General features: G+C 47.9%; 1 protein-coding gene across 3 annotated transcripts in view; it reads right to left on the reverse strand.

Moving 5' to 3' along the window:
- Nucleotides 1–18,620, reverse strand: part of ASH1L (ASH1 like histone lysine methyltransferase) — a 69,450-nt gene that overhangs the window by 29,184 nt on the left and 21,646 nt on the right. For all 3 annotated transcript variants that reach the window (XM_033082680.2, XM_033082679.2, XM_033082681.1), the window contains exons 4-7: nucleotides 13,066–13,167; nucleotides 7,560–8,280; nucleotides 6,446–6,625; nucleotides 1,822–1,916 (exon numbers count right to left, since the gene is read on the reverse strand). In XM_033082680.2, coding sequence (XP_032938571.1) covers nucleotides 1,822–1,916; nucleotides 6,446–6,625; nucleotides 7,560–8,280; nucleotides 13,066–13,167 — 1,098 coding nt within the window. The remainder of the gene's footprint in view (nucleotides 1–1,821; nucleotides 1,917–6,445; nucleotides 6,626–7,559; nucleotides 8,281–13,065; nucleotides 13,168–18,620) is intronic.

Genomic DNA, 18,620 nt, shown 5'->3' on the forward strand with positions numbered 1-18,620 from the left:
TTTACCAGAAGAGATTTAAGAATGAATTCAGACTTGGCAAACACATTCCTAGATTTTTTGGAAAGGCTTCGAGGGGATCTGTATTTTCAGCAATAACTGGAACTCGTTTTAGACAGGAGTTCCTGCTTTCATTGCAGATTTTGGCTCCATTCTATCATTCCCTGTCACCCCTAAAAGACACAGAGCCATTACATCATTCACACCAGACCCGAGGGCTGACACTGGTTAGTTCCAGCCAAGACTCAACATTCTCTGATCATTTTGTTGGAATCCTGTGTCACAAAACTGCAGGGAGCTGAGTGCCTAGGTTGAGGTGTCAAGCCCAAGCCTAACATTTCCCCCTCAGCTTTAACTGTTAACAAATGCCTTTATATTCCTCCAGCAATGCTCATATAAATTCACATGCATAACCTCACCACTGGAAAATAAAAATGGTAATGTTTTCCTTACAATTTACCCCTAAATTACTTTCCATTTTCAATGCCTTATTCATCCCTAGCAGGTTCCAGGAAAGAGCTAAATCTGCTGGGAATTTGCTTTCACTTCTATGACCTCAGCAGGCCAAACAAAAGGCTCTTTCAGGTGCCCTGGCACGGGGCCTCCAGCACAGGGAAGGTCCCTCCAGCCCTCCTCGAGTGGGCACCAGTGCAGTCCCCTGGCAAAACCCCAGTCCTGGGCACTGCTCTGGGCTTAAACCATCCCCAGGCACCTCTGGAGCCACAGTAGGATCAACAATGTGGCTTGGGAATCTGGTGAACCTGGTTTGATCAGCCCATTCAAAAAGGAGCTGAGCAAGGGCACGTTTTGAAGAATTTAAATTGTCACCTTCAGCTCTGAAACCTGTTTTGTGGCTCCTGATTCACAGGGATTTGTCCAACTGTTCTGCCTTGCTGTGCAGTTGTGCAGGGAGCCAAAACCAGTTCAGTTAGAGGAGACAAACCAGTGACAACTTGTGTTTGATGGGACAAAGATTCCTGGAATTCCCCAAACCCTCATGGCGTGACAGGACTTGCAGCAAGAAACCCCAGCACTTCAAAAGCTGAAACAATGACCTGAGAAGCTGGAAATTACTCAGTCTTGGTTTAACCTGGGAAGTGGTGTGAGCTGCAAACAGTGGGAGCTCAGGAGCACAACCCCAGCCCAGTCCCCAGGAGCAGCATCCTGAGCTCCATCTCCTCTGAGGGCTTGGGACACACTTGGGTTATGGTTTCATCCCTGCAAGGGTTTGGAGCAAGCTGGGCTGTGGAAGGCCATAGAACAGGATGGAAAAAGATGACCTGGAAGGTCCCTTCCCACCCAAACCACTCTATGATTCTGTGAAATCCTAAATCCCATTTTTTTCCTACCCAAGGCCCAAAAATGGGGATGAAGTAAAAACAAAGATAACAGCAAAGCTTTCAATTCTTCCTCCCTTTTATCCCTGGGTAAAGACAGATACCATTAAGTGCATGGGGACATGGGGGAATTTATCATTCCATGCTCAGCTTTTGGGGGAATTTATCATTCCATGCTCAGCTTTTGGGATTTAAATATCATAATTGCCTGTGACTATTGCCCTGCATTTCATCCAAGGACTATCACAGGTAAAGCAGGTTTTCAACTAGAATGGTATTTTCTGACACATGAAAAAAATCAAGAACAATGTTTTAAGCTACAAAAAAGTCACTGGAGTCAAACTGGGGAACACAGAGGGATGAGTTGGCAAAGTTCCTGTGCCAAAAGCCACGAGGGGCAATGCAAGGGATGCAAAGCAGAGAAAGGCAGAAGCTGTGCAGTGCCACATCTGTCTGCCAGCAATGCAAACACAGCTGAGGTACCCACCAACGTGGATAGGGGCTGGGAAGAGCCCGTGCTCGTGCTCCCCTGGGGTGTATTCCAGCTTCTCCTTCTTCAGCTGGATCAGGCGGCTCTTGGGGCTGTGGAGGATGAGACACAACCAAAGCATCACAATGGGCAACATCTGGCACTTGGAGGAAATGCATTTGCTGTTTTGGTTAAGGCATAAATGGTTGGAGCATCAGGCAATAATAGAAATCAAACACACTGATCCCAGCCCTCCCACAATGCAATTTTACCCATAAATATTGTTAACAGCCAATGGGACACCACTGATTTTAAATGTGATACAAAGGTAATAACTAAAACTACACAAATAAAAGACAACTGGCAGATCCTATCTGGTGGTTTCACTGAGGAACTGGGCATGTGCCACATACACAGCCCTGCTCTCCCAATTCCCTAAAAAAAACATTCATGTGCTGCCCTTTAGAAGGCTGTTCATGAGGAAAGGTAGAAAAAGAACAAATCAGAACAGAAACCTTAAAAAGCAATAAGACACCCCTTTGCAAAAAGAAAAATAGGAGTTTGAAATCAGAATGGTTGTGTGGGTCAGGCAGATGACAGCTCTGTAATCTGGTGTTTAGAAACATCTCCTCCTGGCCAACAACAAACCTTGGAAAACAGAATCTGAAGAGGTTATATTTAGAACTGCAGTCCTGCAACATTTAAAGGAGACTTCTAAATGTCAAATATACCAAAGATTATAAGATATTGAAGCCTGCTGAAATTTACTCAAGTTTTTTAAGGGATCCATTTTAAGAACTGGACAAGTAACAGAAAGATGGCTCAATAAAAAATGTGATATTATTGTTTAACTAAGGACAGAAAAATACAAGTTAAAAACAAATTTGGAGATACAGGTATCAACAACAGGAAATACTTAGGAAGAAAATCTTCCCTGGGAGGGGGGAGACCCTGGCACAGGGTGCCCAGAGCAGCTGTGGTTGCCCCATCCTGGGATGTGTTTAAGGCTGGACCAATCTGGGATAGTGGAAAGTGCCCCTGTCCACAGCAGAAAGTGGAACAAAATGAGTTTTAAGGTTTCTTACAACCCAAACCGTCCCATGATTCCAAACCAGCCAGTCAGACCTGGGTGAGACCTCAGGGAAAATAAAACTTTCATCAGCCCAGGTGGGCACCTACCACAGGGAGCTGGGGGAGGACATTCCTGAGCATCTGACAGACTGAAACATAAACCTGGCTGCACAAAGATTGGACTTGATGGTCTTGGAGGTTTCTTCTAACCTTAAACACTCTCTGATTCTACAAGAAATGCTTCCCACTCTATAATCCATTGCCTAAAGTTCTTTGGTTCAGTTTCTGTAGGGATGAATTTTAACACCCATTTTGGTGCATTCCCCACCAAGACAACTGAACTGGCCTCTCTGTGCAGGCTCCCAGTAACAGGGCAGTGGCCAAATGATATTTTTGTAGATGAGCACACTTTGTACCACTCTGAAGGTTTCAAAATGTCAGTCTGAAGTGTCAGGCAAAGTAAGGGAACAAAAACCACACCCACAGTTGTCTTCTCTGTACCTTCACTTATCTCCATCACTCTCCTTCCTTTTTTCTGTTCCATTTCTGTTCCTCCTCTCCAGTGTCTCTACACTTCCACCATGTTGGCTGGGATTATTTGGCTGTGGATTATTTCTCTGTGGAATCACATCTTTGATGTGTGGAGCCCCATTTTCCCTCAGACCACAGTTTGATGAACACTTTAAGTGGGGATAAGGTGGCTTTGATGCTGATCTGAGCACTGGTCTGACTGCAGGGCTAAGTGCTGCAGGAACCTCCAGTGGAAGGTTTGGTTCCATCCACACATCAGGATGGGACAAAGGAAGGGACAGCACAAGAACAGGAGTTTGCACAGAGGTGAGGAGAAAGCACAGTTGATTCTTTTGGTGCAACATCAGCTTGTGCCAACATCAGGCACCTGCTGAATTCATGTCCTGCAAGTATCAAAATAATGCATTTCTCTAACACTCTACAACATTTTAATTAATTGCTGATTTACTAATTATGATTGTTTTTTTTCTGAACTGGACTTTGCAGTTCACTCCTTTAGGAAAGCCACTGCAGGATACAGAGAGCAACTCCTGCACAAGATCTTCCCTTGTTTTCAAAGCTGCAACCTTGTGCAACCACAGACTGAACATCTCTCCATGGACTCCCATGAGAGCCAAGGACTGGGAATATTCCTGTGGAGGTTACAGCCATGCTCCCTACAAAATTACAGCTGGAAATGAGGTAGAACTGACACTGACTCAGGAACCATTCCTTTTATATCAAAACCTGAGCTTTCTTCACTGCATTTTAACAAATCCAGATGGAGAGCAGCTGGAGTCAACTCCTGCTGAGGCAAACTGGATGTGGCTGCACAGAAATGAAACCTTTTTAAAATCAACTCTTGACATCTCTTTTAACAGCCCATCAACACTGGACAGGTCAGGCTAAACCTTTCCTGGGCTGTTGTTGAGCAGCTGGATGTGACTGATGCAGGGACAGGCTGTGAATTGCACAAACCTCAGTGCAACCTTCACTGCTTCACATGTTCTCATGACATGTAGGAATTATTTAGGAAGGATGAATTAGAGAAGGAAAATGGTGTTCAAGGCAAAGTGTCTGCAGTGAACACTGCAAACAATTACAGAGAAGCAGTGGGTACAACCCACTAATGGAACACAGTGACTGTGAGAATGGGGACAGGGACCAACACTCACTGTGACAGCACTAGAGGGTGCCCCACGATCACACAGCTGCCTTTTCCTTCTCCACTCACAGCAGGTTTTCAAACTCCTACAGCAGGAAGTTCCATAAGTAATGGCATAACAACATGAACTTCTGCTCTCCTCTTACTCTGTTTCCAAATATCCAACCATATGTCTGACCATGCACTAGAATGGGAACAGCACATCAAACCAGATAAAAATCTAATCACCAAAAACTGACCAAAAGGATTTAGTCTGCTCAACCAACTTGGGAAAGAAGTGGCCCAGTGCCAGCAGGATGGAATGGTGGGATCAGCCCTTCAGGCTGCAAAGGATTCCTCACTGGAGGTGGCCACAGCTCTGTCTCCCTGCCCAGCCATGCAGGTCCATGCCCTGCTCCAGGATCAGTGTGCAAACACTGTAGAGGCAGCTCACATGGTGGAGGCAGCACTTGCTTCCTTGGAAGGGTGAAATTCCTCAGTGTCCATAAGGAGCTCATCCCAAACCCCAGTATCAGAGCAAGGAAGAACTCAGCAGGTGAAACAACAGGCAAAGGGAAGACAAACCAGCTCTCTGTAAGTGATCTGCAACCTCCTCCTGGGGAGCAGCTCCAATCTGTGCTCTGTGTGAGCACCTGAGGGAGGCTGGAGCTGTGCCAGGCAGGTTTAGGTTGGATATCAGAAAAAGGTTCTTCCCCCAGAGGGTGCTGGGCACTGCCCAGCCTCCTCTGAGGCTGCCAGAGCTCCAGGAGTGTTTGGACAATGATCCCAGCATAGGGTGGGATTGTTGGGACTGTGCACGGCCAGGACTTGGACTCCATGACCTTTTTGGTTCCTTCCAACTTCAGAACACTCAAAGTTCCAAATATTTACACTAAAGGAAAGGAGAAGACTCTCTCAGCTCCTCTCCTAAGGCAACACACAGAACAGTGAGATGTGAATGCTGCATGCTGTGTGCAGCAGTGACAGACCATCCAAGTGGTAAAGTTTCAGCACATCTCTTTAAAACAGGTAAAACTCAAGTGGCCTCACTTTGGTCAGACTGAGATCTTTGTTTCTTCCTTAGAATCTTGAGCCTTTCACTGATTCCTTCCCTCTACTACCTTTTTTTTAGATTACATTACTACCTAATTTTAGATTAGAGAGATTACAGCTGATAAACTGTACTGGCAGTTTCCCAGTGGTCTCTGTAACATTTTAAAGTGGTCTATGACACAGTGAGAAGGTGCCAGGTTTTCTCTCGTTTCAATCTGTCAGATCATATTGGAACAGAAGCACAAATTCCTCATTTCAGCTCATTTGTTCAGATGGCATTGGGAAATGTGTGACTACAAAGGGAAGGGAAAGAGGGAGGTGGCCACATTCTGGTGCACACCAGGCTGCAAACCAACCAGTGGGAAAAATAAAGAAAGGCTGGATTTTTTTTACCCTAAATATCTCAGAGAAAATAGAGATGAACTTCACTGAACTGTGAAATGAACTGGGTGCATATCTGAAATTCTTTCACACAGAAGATGACCAGTTGTCACCATTCAGCCAATGAAAACAGGAACCTGATGAGCCCTTCTCTGCAGAGACTGCTCAGCTCCTGCTCACAACCTGCACACATCCAGCTCTCCCAGTACTGCATTGTCAGGACCATTCAGACTCTTGAATAAATCTTTTACCTTCTTCAAAGCTGATAATCAGAAACACTTTCAGACTGCTTGAGGCTGCTGTCTGACTGGGGTTACATTTTACATCCCCACTGGGTCAGGTTCTGACAATTACCATGCACAGGCTTCAATTAAGTTGATGGTTTTATTTCACCTGCTCATGAGTGGCAGCTCTTTATGGCTCTAGGTGAAAGGAGAGTTTCCCCTGGATTATCAGAGAGCAGTTTAGTTCTGTTTTACTTACTCTGTTGTTTTGTACACATCAGAGTAGAGCCCAGCCTTCTGGTACTTCTTCTTTGGGGGTCGAGGGGCTTTCTTCTCACGCTGGGTTAGAGGAGGCAAAGGCTGCTCAGGGGTTTCAGATTCAGCTGGTTTCCCAAGGGCCTCATGTGGACTGGGAGGTTCAGCTACAGTCTCAGAGAAACTGCAAGAAAAAGTAGAGACAAAAATCACCTTCCCATTAAGATCATCTCACAGTATTTCATTATTCCTCTCTGCAATCTGGTCAGCAGGAAAAGTCCATGTTTCTGAATTTCTGGGAATTTCTGGGTGTCTCAACTGCTTAAAAAACTGCAACTCAATGATCATGATCAAGTGGGGGTTAAGCATAATCATAAGAAAAGTATGATTTTTTTTTTGTGATATTATTATTGCAAAAAGAATGTTGTTTGTGCTGCTAATGTTTATCCCTTGGAGCCTCAGCTGAGTGATTCAGAAGGCAGCTCTTGCTCTCTGCTTTTGCACTTTAAAACCAGCACGTGGTAACTCTTTCCTCAGCCTCCAGGACAGCCACAGAGCAGCCCCTGAACTCGTGGTGCCAGCAGCACCCTCCCAGCACCCATTGCTGGAAATGAGAACTCCTGACAGGGCTTGATCTGTTTATTGATGACTTTGGGGACAAGTATGAGAAGATGAGATCAGAGACAGATTTTTAGTGTGTGCCTTTACCAATGACTGCAGAGGTGCACTCCTCAACTCCTACCGGCTGCTTTAGCTTTGTTCTTTATCTGCTGTGCATCAGCTGACCTCACTTTATATCCTGTGCTGCCTGTAAGAGTTTGTGATCTACATGAGCAGATCCCATGGCACACAAAACTCTTCAGGGCTCCTTATTCCACACAGGATGGAGGAACAATGTGTGGCACTGTTACCAGCTCCATAAATAAACATATCCTTCACCAACACAAGTACAGAACCAACAGTTTTAGATCACCTGGGATTCCCATTTCTGGGTGGGTTCAGAAGGCCCTGAGATGTTGGTTCCTTCTACACTGAGCTCCTTAATCAAATCAAGCAGAAGATTCCCTTCATGACTGAAAAAAAACCCAACTGAGGTACAAAATGACAAAGGAAATCACCTCTTACTGCTCTCCTGCTCATCCTCAGGCAAAGACTTGTGCCTCTTCCTGGCCTGCTCCTCCGGCAGCCACCTCTTCCTCTTCCAACCTTTGCGGTGCTCGGGGTCCAGGTTCACGCTCTGCACCACGGCCTCGATGACGTCCGTGATGGTGTCCGGGCCCAGGTGCAGGGGGCTGCTGCTCTGCTCCCTGTCCTGCAGCTCCTGGCTCACCATCCTGGCAGCCTGCAGCGCCTGCATGGACACCACGGCCTGCAGCGGGTACTTGCGCGGCCGCCCTGGCCGCCGCTTCACGAAGTTATTCCCCGTCCGCGACTGCCTCTGCAGTTTTTTGGCTTTCAGGATTTTGTTGACGTGGTCCAGATTTTTTTTTGTCGCCAGAATTTTGTTGTAATTGCACATTTTCCTCGCTTGGCGCTGCATGGCCTCCACCACGCTCCTCTTGAGGTGCCTGGGCGAGTAGGTGCCGGGGAGGCGCTCCTGCAGCAGGGAGAGGTCACTGCTGGGCATGGCCGGAGCCCCCAGGCCGTCCTGCTTGCCCAGGGCTCTCTCCCGGGAGTGGTTTCGGCCAGGGCTGGCTGATGGAGGGGCAGCCACGTTGGCCATGACGGCTTCCAGGCTCTTGTCGAGCGCGGGGGGCCCGTCCTGCTGGGCCATGCGCTGCAGCAGCGAGTCCACCGAGTCCTCGGCCAGGCGGGAGCCCCGCGCCGGCCCCGCCACCCCTGCAACACACACAGGCTGCAGTGACGCCTCAGCACTGCACAGCTGACATGGACAGCATTTCAGGGTTATAAACTGCACATCTGGGTGTTAGCAACTGTCTGGGGTTACAATACAGAGTGTGATAAAAGGTGTCTGTTCTATCACCATCTGGTGAGGGTGGGGCAGTGATCCTGATCTCTGTGGGAGATATTCTGCTAATGGGCATCCATTGAAACCAGCTGGGGCAGTGTTCTTTATCTCCATGGGATATCTCCTGTTCATGGCCATGGTTTATAAACCAGCTGGGGCAGTGTTCTTTATCTCCATGGGATATCTCCTGTTAATGGCCATGGTTTATAAACCAGGCAGGGCAGTGTTCTTTATCTTTTCACAACCCATCCTTCCTCCAGCCAGTCATTTTCTGCTCATGGCCATTGAGTCCCACTGTGGCACTGATAAAATTACTGCATCCCATTGGGAGTTGCTCCAGCCAGGGAGAAGGGCCCAACATTTCTTACCAAGATAAAAACAGAGGTTTTGGGACACTAAGGGAGCCCCTTTCTCCACTGGGCTGCAGAGGAAAACCGGATTTCTCCACATCACCACTGGAGCTCCGGAGGGAAACTGCACCTTGTACAGGAGCACTGCTCCAACTGAGCCACATCTGTCACTGCAGGAGGATGCAGCCACCATGGAATGGGACTGCTGCCAACACCCTGACTGACTGATGGGGTGTCAGGTTGTACTCTGGCTGTGTCAGGGTTTGGGGTTTGTTTCTTTGTAGTGCTGTATTTCTATTTTAATTTCCCTAGTAAAGAACTGTTATTCCTAACTCCCATATCTTTGCCTGAGAGCCCCTTGATTTCAAAATTATAATAATTTGGAGGGAGGAGGTTTACATTCTCCATTTCAAAGAGAAGTTCCTGCCTTTCTCAGCAGACACCTGTCCTCCAAACTAAAACAGCAACTTTTTGTTCTTTGTCCATATATAAGCCACACCTGATTATAAGCCGCACTTTGGGTTCGGACCAAAATTTTAGTCAAAATGGTGCAGCTTATAATGGTGAAATTACTGTATTTATAATGCTGCACTTCTCTGGTGTGTAACTCTGGACTCCATGCAGTGTTAGCTACAGCTTTCCCATTTTGGGCAGACACAATTCCTTATCCAGGCCTGGGAACTGAGCACACCTCACTTTTCCATGGGAAATGTAAACAAATATAAGTTGGGGGAGCAAATTTGGGGTAAATGATTTCACTACCTGGAGCTGTAATTGAAGATTGACCCCCAATATGCAAATGGACCAAACTAAAACCAATAAAACAATAATAAAACAACACAAGTTTGGGTGAAACTTTTGGCTAAAAACCCAAGATCATCATCCATTTTTTGGGTGTAGCACCTGGGGCCTTTGTTTGCCCAAAATGCACCAAAAGCCCTTCAATAAATAGAACCACTTTGTATTCCCTTAATTTTGTCTGACCTCTGTTTTTAGGTAGCCCCAAGAAGGCATCAGAGTGGGGATGGGAGCAAAAACATGGAGCTAAAATACAACAGCTACATCAGCTGATAACATTTGTGTCCTGGAACTGCCCACAACACAACTCTTCTTGTTTGTTGACAAGATTTTGGAATATGGAGAGGGACCCAGTGACACAAGTCAGTCACATTTTATATCATCACTGTTAACATACAATTATTTTCTCTTTATTCCCACATAATCCCCCATTTCTAACAGCAAAAAGCAATGAGGGTTCACATGGTCCTCAAGTTTCTTTCTATTCAACACTAAGAATACAAAACCCTCTGTGCACATAAAAACTCAATTCTCATAAAAATGGAGCAACATTTTAAATATTTTTAAACTCATTTCTCTTTTTTTATAATTTGGAAGTGCTGAAACAACTATTTTCTTTTATCAAACAGACAAGGCTGAGGATGACAGAAGTGACTGGATAAAGGTAAATCAAAGTATCTGGGCAATAGAGAAAGGCTAATTTACACAGGAAGTAAATTTAGATCTGACTTTTAAAACTGTTACATGCTTTAGAGCTGAAGATTGGTGTTTGAAAAAGAAAGCTTCCAGGTCAACCATGTAGATTATGCTGCATTAAAAAGGGATTTGTTCCAAACTAAGAGATTCCCAAAGCTGCCCTGATGCTCCTTAGTGATAACATTCCATCAGAAGAAATTCTGTTCTTTCTGGAATGAAATGGATGCTTCTCACAAATACATCACAACTGTGCATTAGCATTGACAAAATGTTCCTGTAATTGTGGCCAATTACTTAGATCAGATCTGCTTAACCCAGTGGGGCCCAGGCTGGAGCCTGAGCAGCACGTCCTGGTGTCAAGGGAACTGTTAAAGGAACACAACAAAAGGTGTTTATAAAGGGCTCTAGCACTTGACAGGAGGGAGATTATTTGTTAGATGACACAGATAAAGCACAACCAGTTTAAATATTTTCTAGCCTTCTAGCTATTCTTGAAGTATTTTCTGGTTTAAATATTTTCTAATATTTTCCCAGTGCTCAGTAGTCCAATGGTGTTACTCTGGAGAATGCATTCTCACTGAGATTCCAAAGTCAGGAACTTGTCAGTGAAAATGAAAAGGTGCTTCAGAGAAGACACAATTTGGAGGAGAAAGAGTCAGCAAAACATGTTTTAAAAATCTTCCTCTGGATAATGCTCTGGTGACAAAGGACAAGAGAAGCCTCCTGCCACGAGCTGACATGGGCACCCAACACCTCTGAGACAACTGGAAGGATTTACACTTCCAGCTCTGCATTTCAGATGAAATAATAAAGAGAAATTACCCTTTGTTATCTTCTGGGGCTGGAGCTGGGGCTCTCACAGAACCCCCCTGCTCAGTGACCCTCGAGCAGCACCAGGTCCCATGGGTGCCCTGTCACTGCTGCCTGGGAGCTGATCCACAGGGCTGGGACACTGCAGGCTCTGACCCAGGACAGCTGCAGCTCCTCTCTGACAAACACTGAAACCCACACACATTCCAGCCCCACAAAATACAACAATGACTGATCCCCTCAGCTGCATCATCACTTGGTGACTTTGAAGTTGATAAACTTGTGATTCATGTCATTCCAATGCACAAAACACTGCTCAACTTTAACACTTCCTGTTTCCAGTTACAGCAACTGCAGCTGCCCCTCTCAAGTGAGCAAGGGCAAGAAAGTGAATGAGATAGAAAAAAGGAAGATTCCTTTCCCACTGCAAAGGACTTTCTGCAGCACAGGCTGAATGGAGCATCTGTTGTAAACATCTGTTTAAAGCAGGGAGGAAATGGCATTTTTGGCACATCCTTCCTAGATGGAAACCATAACTAGTTCTAAGTACCAATCCTACAGATTTGCAGCCAATTTGGGTGTCTAAGTATGTCTGAATTCTGGTAACAGGAGTGTTTCTGCAACTGAGTTTCTTACAAAATGGGTCAACCTGCTGGATTTTCTTCTGTCCAATCCTAGGGGAGCTCACATTCCATTTTTACTGAATCACAGAATGGTGTGGGTTGGAATGGACCTTAAAGACCATCTTGTTCCACCCTCCTGCTCCAGGGACATCTTCCACTGGAGCAGATTGCTCAGAGCCCACTGCAGCCTCTCCTGCTACCTGGGATAACCACTGGGTGACAACATGCAGGAAATGAACATTTCCAGATCTTCCCTGTGACAATTTGGGCAATAGATTTAGGGTTAAAATGTGACTGACAGCAACACACACAGAGTCACACACACACACAGTGTCTGCACAGCTCTGACCTGATAAAACAAAGTTCAAACACACAAAGCCACTGAGCTTCATGGTTCAAAGCCCTCCAAGAGCACTGAGTCTAAACTCTGACCAATCCTCACCTTGTCCCCACCCAAAGCTCTGAGTGCCACCTCCAGGGATGGGCACTGCAAACCTCCCTGGGTAGTTCTAATCCCTGAGCACCCTTTCCATGAGGAAATTCCTGCTGGTGTCCACCTTGAGCTCCCCTGGCCCAGCCTGAGGCTGTTCCTCCTCCTCCTGTCCCTGTTCCTGGAGCTGAGCCCAACCTGGGGCTGTCCCCTCCTGCCAGGAGCTGTGCAGAGCCACAAGGGCCCCCCTGAGCCTCCTTCTCTCCAGGCTGAGCCCCTTTCCAGCTCCCTCATCCCTCAGATGACCCTCTAGAGCTCCTGCCCTGTCAGGAGGGAGAACCTTTCCCTTCCTCAGGAGCCTGAGGCAGTGAGCTGCAGGGAATGTCAGCCCTGGGCTCCCTCACTGACCTGCTGCAACATCCACTCCAGCTCACCAGGATCCTGCATCCAAGATCTGCTCCTGGATCATGGACTTGTTCAGTACTTGCATTATCTCTCTCCCAGGAGCATTTCTGACCTGTCTGGGGGCATTCACAGCTGTGCCATTATTGATGGCTGGGATGAGCCATATGTCATCCTCCACCACCTTGGCAGGACTGTCATATGTGAGGAAGAAAACCCCACAGCACAGACTGGCCTTGATCCTCCTGTGACCTGCCCAGGGGCCTCCAGAATTAATTTATTCCTCTAATTCATTGATTAATTGTAATGCCACAGGTCTGGATTAAAGCACTGAGCTCCACAAGGCCTAACTTAACCTGCCCCACAGCTGTGCTCAAGTCTCAAAGCCTCCCTATTCTACAACCCAAACCACAGCCCCTTGCATCCCAAAATATCAGTGAAAAAACTCAGAATCTGCATGGGCTGAAGCTCTCACAGCCATGTGTGGCTCAGCACAGGTCAGAGCACACAGGGACCCCAAAAGCCAGCCCCCAGAGCAGGACTTGCCTGGAGAAGAAGTGCTCTCTGACGTGGATCTCTTCCTGGAAGGGCTGCAGCTTGTGCTCTCCGACTGCCTCTGCGAGGGCTTGTCCTGGCTTGGCAAAGTGCCTGCAAGGCAGAGCAGGGAAAGGCACAAAAAACAGCATTTCAGTCTGGCTGTGCCAATACAACACTAAAACTCAATCTGAGTAACTCTGGAGTGCCTTCAGGAACACCTGTGTGCTCCCATGAATGCAGGGGAAGGATGGCAAGGAAACACAAGCAGGGATTTTGCACAGGCCAATGGCAGAGGTAAACAAACCTTAAATAAAGCCATGTAATATTAACCACCAGAATGAGCCTGGATGTGAGAAAAGAAAACAACCCCCCACATATTCCTACTCTCAATTGAATCCAAACTCCTTTATGTCACAAGCTGCAGATTACCAAGACCAACCACCCTGCTCAAAATCCACATTCTGCTGGGTTTTCCACATCCCCAGTGACACAGACTCCACCATCTGCCATTCCCTCACTGTGAAGACTTTTTTCTGCCCTGAACTCCAGAGGGTTCCTGCTACTGGGCACCACCAGGAGCAGTTTGCCTCCTTTTTCTTCATTCCTTCCCAGCTGGAACATGGACACAGTGGGAAGAGTTCTCTTTGTGCATCCTCTGTTCCAGGCTGGTGAATCCCAGCTCTCCCAGCCTCTGTGGATGATTGATCCCAGCTGTCCCAGACCCTCTGGATAACAGAGGCTCCATCCCCTGAACATTCCCTTCCCCTCCTTGGGCTCACCAGGAACTGCAGAAATGTAAAGAGCTAAAAAAAAAATAAATTACCAAGATTTTAAAATTCTTTACATTTGTCCCTTGCTGTGCTGTTTTTCCTTTTCAAAATCCTGTCACAGGAAAAATCACAAATATTCCTGCTCCAATCCATCATGGCAAATCTGTCAAAGCCCTGGGGCCTAAACAAGTGAGGATGATGATTATCTACACACAGACCAGCACTGGATTTTAAGCACCTGCACAACACATTTCACTCTGTTCTGAGCACACAGGGCTTGCTGCTACTTGCTAAATCCTTGGATGATGTCACCAGGCAGCAGGAAGCACAATTACCATTCCTTGAGTTAAAACCAATTTTAGAAAGATACAGGAATCCCATGAGTGCTGCAGGGTGAAGGGACAGGGCTGGGAATGGCAGCTCTGCTGAGATCACAAGCAAAAACCTAATTTTGTTTCCCTTTTTACACAAAAATATTTTCTTACAGTAAACTGTTTTATTTTCCTAAAATTTCAACCTTTAGAGAATCCCAATTACTCTTGAAAGCAAAGGCTGTGGGAGTCATTAAAATGTCACAGAAAAACCTGGTGTTGCAGTTATGAAAATGCTGAGATATTAAAAACTCAGATCAGTATAAAACCCCAGATAAGCAAAAATGCACATGGCAGTGTGAGAGGACAATGTGCAGATCCTGAAAATATCTGGAAGACAAAACCCAGGATGTAAAACCACAGATTTTTGCTGTTTCCCTTCAAAATATGGTTCATAATGAATGAGCTCTTTGGTTCTGAGCTCTTCCCTCCCTTCCTCAAAGAATTCTCCAAAAGGTAACAGCAGGACACTGAAGTTCTGCCCAAAATTAAAGCCCAAAATTCCTCCCCTGCCCACAGCCTGGGGCTTCAAAGCCTCAGGGGAAACCCCAAAGTGTGTGATGATGATGGGAGAATCCTTGAAAGCACCAAACTGATTCACCAGAAAATCTCCTTTTAGATCCTCTCTTGCCTCAAAGTTTGGAATCTTTTTAATCATGGGCACTCTTAGCTCCTGATCTAACCCCTGTGACTGGTGGAGGGAATGAACAGCACTTTTCCAAGGATTCCAACCTCTCAAGAGGGCAGAGGGACAGCCCTGTGTATCATGAAGGGCAGCATCACAAGGCTCCTGGACACTGTCCCAGGCTGCAATTCATGTTCCTGATGATTTTCCTCACAGAATCCTGCTCTAGGATGGTGCTGGTGGGCTCTTCCAGCACCTCTGGTACCTGCTGTTGCCATCACACACAGGGGGAAGCACCTGCAGCTGAGCTGGGCTGGGCTGGGGCATTGCACAGGTGCTCAGCACTGGGAAGAGCTGTCCTGGTTCCAGCTGGGACACACTGAATTTGTCCCTGTAGCTGGTTCAGCTGTCCTGGTTCAGGGTGAGGATGGTGTTGGTCACACCTCAGTGTTTAGGGACACTTTCCACTATTTCAGGTTGCTCCATGCCCCAGTCAGTGCTGGGGACTGGCAGGTCCTGATGTACCAGGCATCACTTGTGCTTCTTGGGCTTTATTTCTCTCTGTCCTTTTCATGACAATTATTACTACTATTATTATTAGATATAATTTTATCTCAGTTATTAAAGAGTTCTTATCTCAAGCCATGAGTTTCACTTTATTCCCACTCTGCCCACCCACTCCTCTGGGTTCAGGGAGCTGCTGAGCTGCAGGGGTTACACTGACAGCAGCTCTGTCACTCCAGGGTGACTTTTCCTCCTGAGGAGCTCCAAGATCCATCAAATTCATAAAGTCTACTTTAAAAAAGTACCCAAGGAGCTGGGACTGACAACAGAAATTAAACAGCAGGAGTTAGGTTTGAAGTAGGAATGGGCTGTAATTCATAGCAGGGAAAAAACAGAGGGAGAAGCTTTTGGAGGTGGCACAGATGGCCCAGCAGTGCCTGTGCTGCGGGCAGGGGGTGACACATCCTGGGGGCTGTCACCACCAGTGTCCTGGGGGCTGTGTCACTGCTGGTGGCACCTCCTGGGGGCTGTCACCGCCTGTGTGACATCCCAGGGGCTGGCACCGCTGGTGTCCTGAGGGCTGTCACTGCTGGTGGCACATCCTGGGGGCTGTCACTGCCTGTGTGACATCCCAGGGGCTGGCACCGCTGATGTCCCGAGGGCTGTCACCGCTGGTGGCACATCCTGGGGGCTGTGTCACTGTGGTGGCACATCCAGGGGCTGTCATCACCTGTGGCACATCCCGGGGCTGCCACCCGCTGTGTGACACCCCCACCCTGCTCAGCATCCCGGGACAGCTCAGCCACCCCCGCTCCGCTCAGCGCCCCCCGCCCCACCGGGCTCGGCGGGACGCGGCAAGGAGCGGCGGGGCCGCCAGGGGGCGCTGCTGCCCGCCGGTCCCGCGGGCCCGGGGCGGGAACGGGAATGGGAACGGGAATGGGAAACGGGAATGGGAACTGGAACGGGAATGGGAAACGGGAATGGGAACTGGAACGGGAATGGGAACGGGAATGGGAAACGGGAATGGGAACTGGAACGGGAATGGGAACGGGAACGGGAACTGGAATGGGAAACGGGAATGGGAACGGGAATGGGAACCGGGAATGGGAACCGGGAATGGGAACCGGGAATGGGAACCGGGAATGGGAAACGGGAACGGGAACTGGAATTGGAACGGGAATGGGAACCGGGAATGGGAACTGGAACGGGAATGGGAAACGGGAATGGGAAACGGGAATGGGAACTGGAACGGGAATGGGAAACGGGAATGGGAAACGGGAATGGGAAATGGGAATGGGAAACGGGAATGGGAAACGGGAACTGGAACGGGAACTGGAACGGGAACTGGAACGGGAACTGGAACGGGAATGGGAACCCTCGTGACAGGGACCGGCACAGGGACCGGGACACCTCGGTACAGAGATCGGGGTCCCTCGTGACAGGGACCGGGACAGAGACTGACACAGGGACTGGGAACCTTCGGGACAGGGACAGGGACCGGGACAGGGACCAGGACCCCTCGGACAGGGACTGGCACAGGGACTGACACAGGGACTGGCACGGGGACTGGGACTGACACAGGGACTGACATAGGGACAGGGACTGACAGAGGCACAGGGACCCCTTGGCCAGGCACTGGCACAGGGACTGGCACAGGGACCCCTCAGCCAGGCACTGGCACAGCCTGGCACTGCCCAGGTGACCCCAGAGCCCCCAGCCGTGCCCCCAACACCGCCTGTGCCCCAGGAAGGGACAGACTGGCACCTGCAGCTCCCCCAGAGCAGGACCAGCCTGGCACCTGGCACCTGGCACGGTGTTTGAGGCTCAGCTGCAATCCCCACCACATTGATCCCCTTTTCCTGCACTGCCAGTGGAACACGCCGAGGCCACAGCATTGTGAGCAGCACACCCAGGCACACAGCACACCGAGGCTGGGCTGTGACACGGCATCACTTGTCCAAAATAATTCCTGATCTGAGGCTGCACAAGTTCAGCAACGTTGTCTGGGAATTTGGGATGAGCAGGCAGCAGTGTCTTACAAATCTGCCCCCAAAAATTGCACTAAAAACAGCAAAAAAGTCCTAAAATATGCACTAAAAAAATAAAAATTGGTCCCAAAATCCAGTGGATTCAAGGGATTTCTGAGGGATAAAAACTGGAAAACAGGTGGGCAAAAAATGCAGAGGAAATCTGACTTAAAATGGCCCAAAACCCCCCAAAAAATCGCACTAAAAATGGCCCAAAAAGTCCTAAAATCTGCACTGAAACACCCAAAGTCTGCACCAAAATACCCCAAATCTGCCAAAATTCCAAGGATTTCTGGGGAAAACATCAGAAACAATCCAGGAAAATTCAGCCTAAAAACCAGACAGCACAGCAGAGCCTCGTGACCTGCCCTGCTGTGGCTGTGCCAAGGTCACACAGCAGCCTCAGCGTGGGAATTTCCACCTGTGATTCACTTCCTGGGACTCCTGTGTGCACAAAAAAACCAACACAGCTCTTTTCTAATTCTCTTTTTTAACACAACTCAGGCACAGGCAAACCTCTGAAAATATCATTGGCCAATATCACCAAAAGAATTTGTTCATCCAGTTGGGTCAGGTTTATGTTCAAAAGGCTGTGGAATTTCCACATGGAATACTCTGAAATAAAGCACACAAACATCCCCTATGGATCCCAAAACCAATTCTGGATGCTTATTCCAAGTCTCTGCTCCAGCACCTCTTCACCATGCACCTAAACTGCATTTGGTTTTATAAATAAACAATCTGATGCACCAGAGGTTTTCTCTCCATCTGTGCCTTTCCATTCATCTTCCATGCTCATGGATTCAGAATGACCATGGCTAAAATCAAAACACCCCAAACACAACATACAAATTGATCTAAATGCCCAAATCTGGCATTTCTCTTTGCTGGAGCTTTTTACCAGATGTGGTTTAAGTTTTCCAAGTGGTGAAGGAACTGGGAGCTCCTTGGGAATGAGCTGGACACAGAGCCAAATGCCAGCCTCACAAAAGAGCCAGGTTCCAGGTGGGAATCCCTGCCTGAAGTGACATCCCATGCCTGAGGAATCACTCAAACTTCCTGGGGCAGAGAGCAGGCAGAGCCTTCACAAAAATCATCTCTGCTCTCCCCCTCCCTTGGGTTACTCCTCACACAAACCCAGGTCAGATCATTCACTGCAAAATTCCCAGAGCTGCGCAGGTTCCCACAACCAATTCACTCCTCAGAGCCAAATTTAACCCTCTGAGTGACCCAGCACCTGGAATTTCTCTTTCCACCACTTAATGAG

Source organism: Catharus ustulatus, chromosome 30 (genome assembly GCF_009819885.2).
Source record: "Catharus ustulatus isolate bCatUst1 chromosome 30, bCatUst1.pri.v2, whole genome shotgun sequence".
NCBI lineage: Eukaryota > Metazoa > Chordata > Aves > Passeriformes > Turdidae > Catharus > Catharus ustulatus.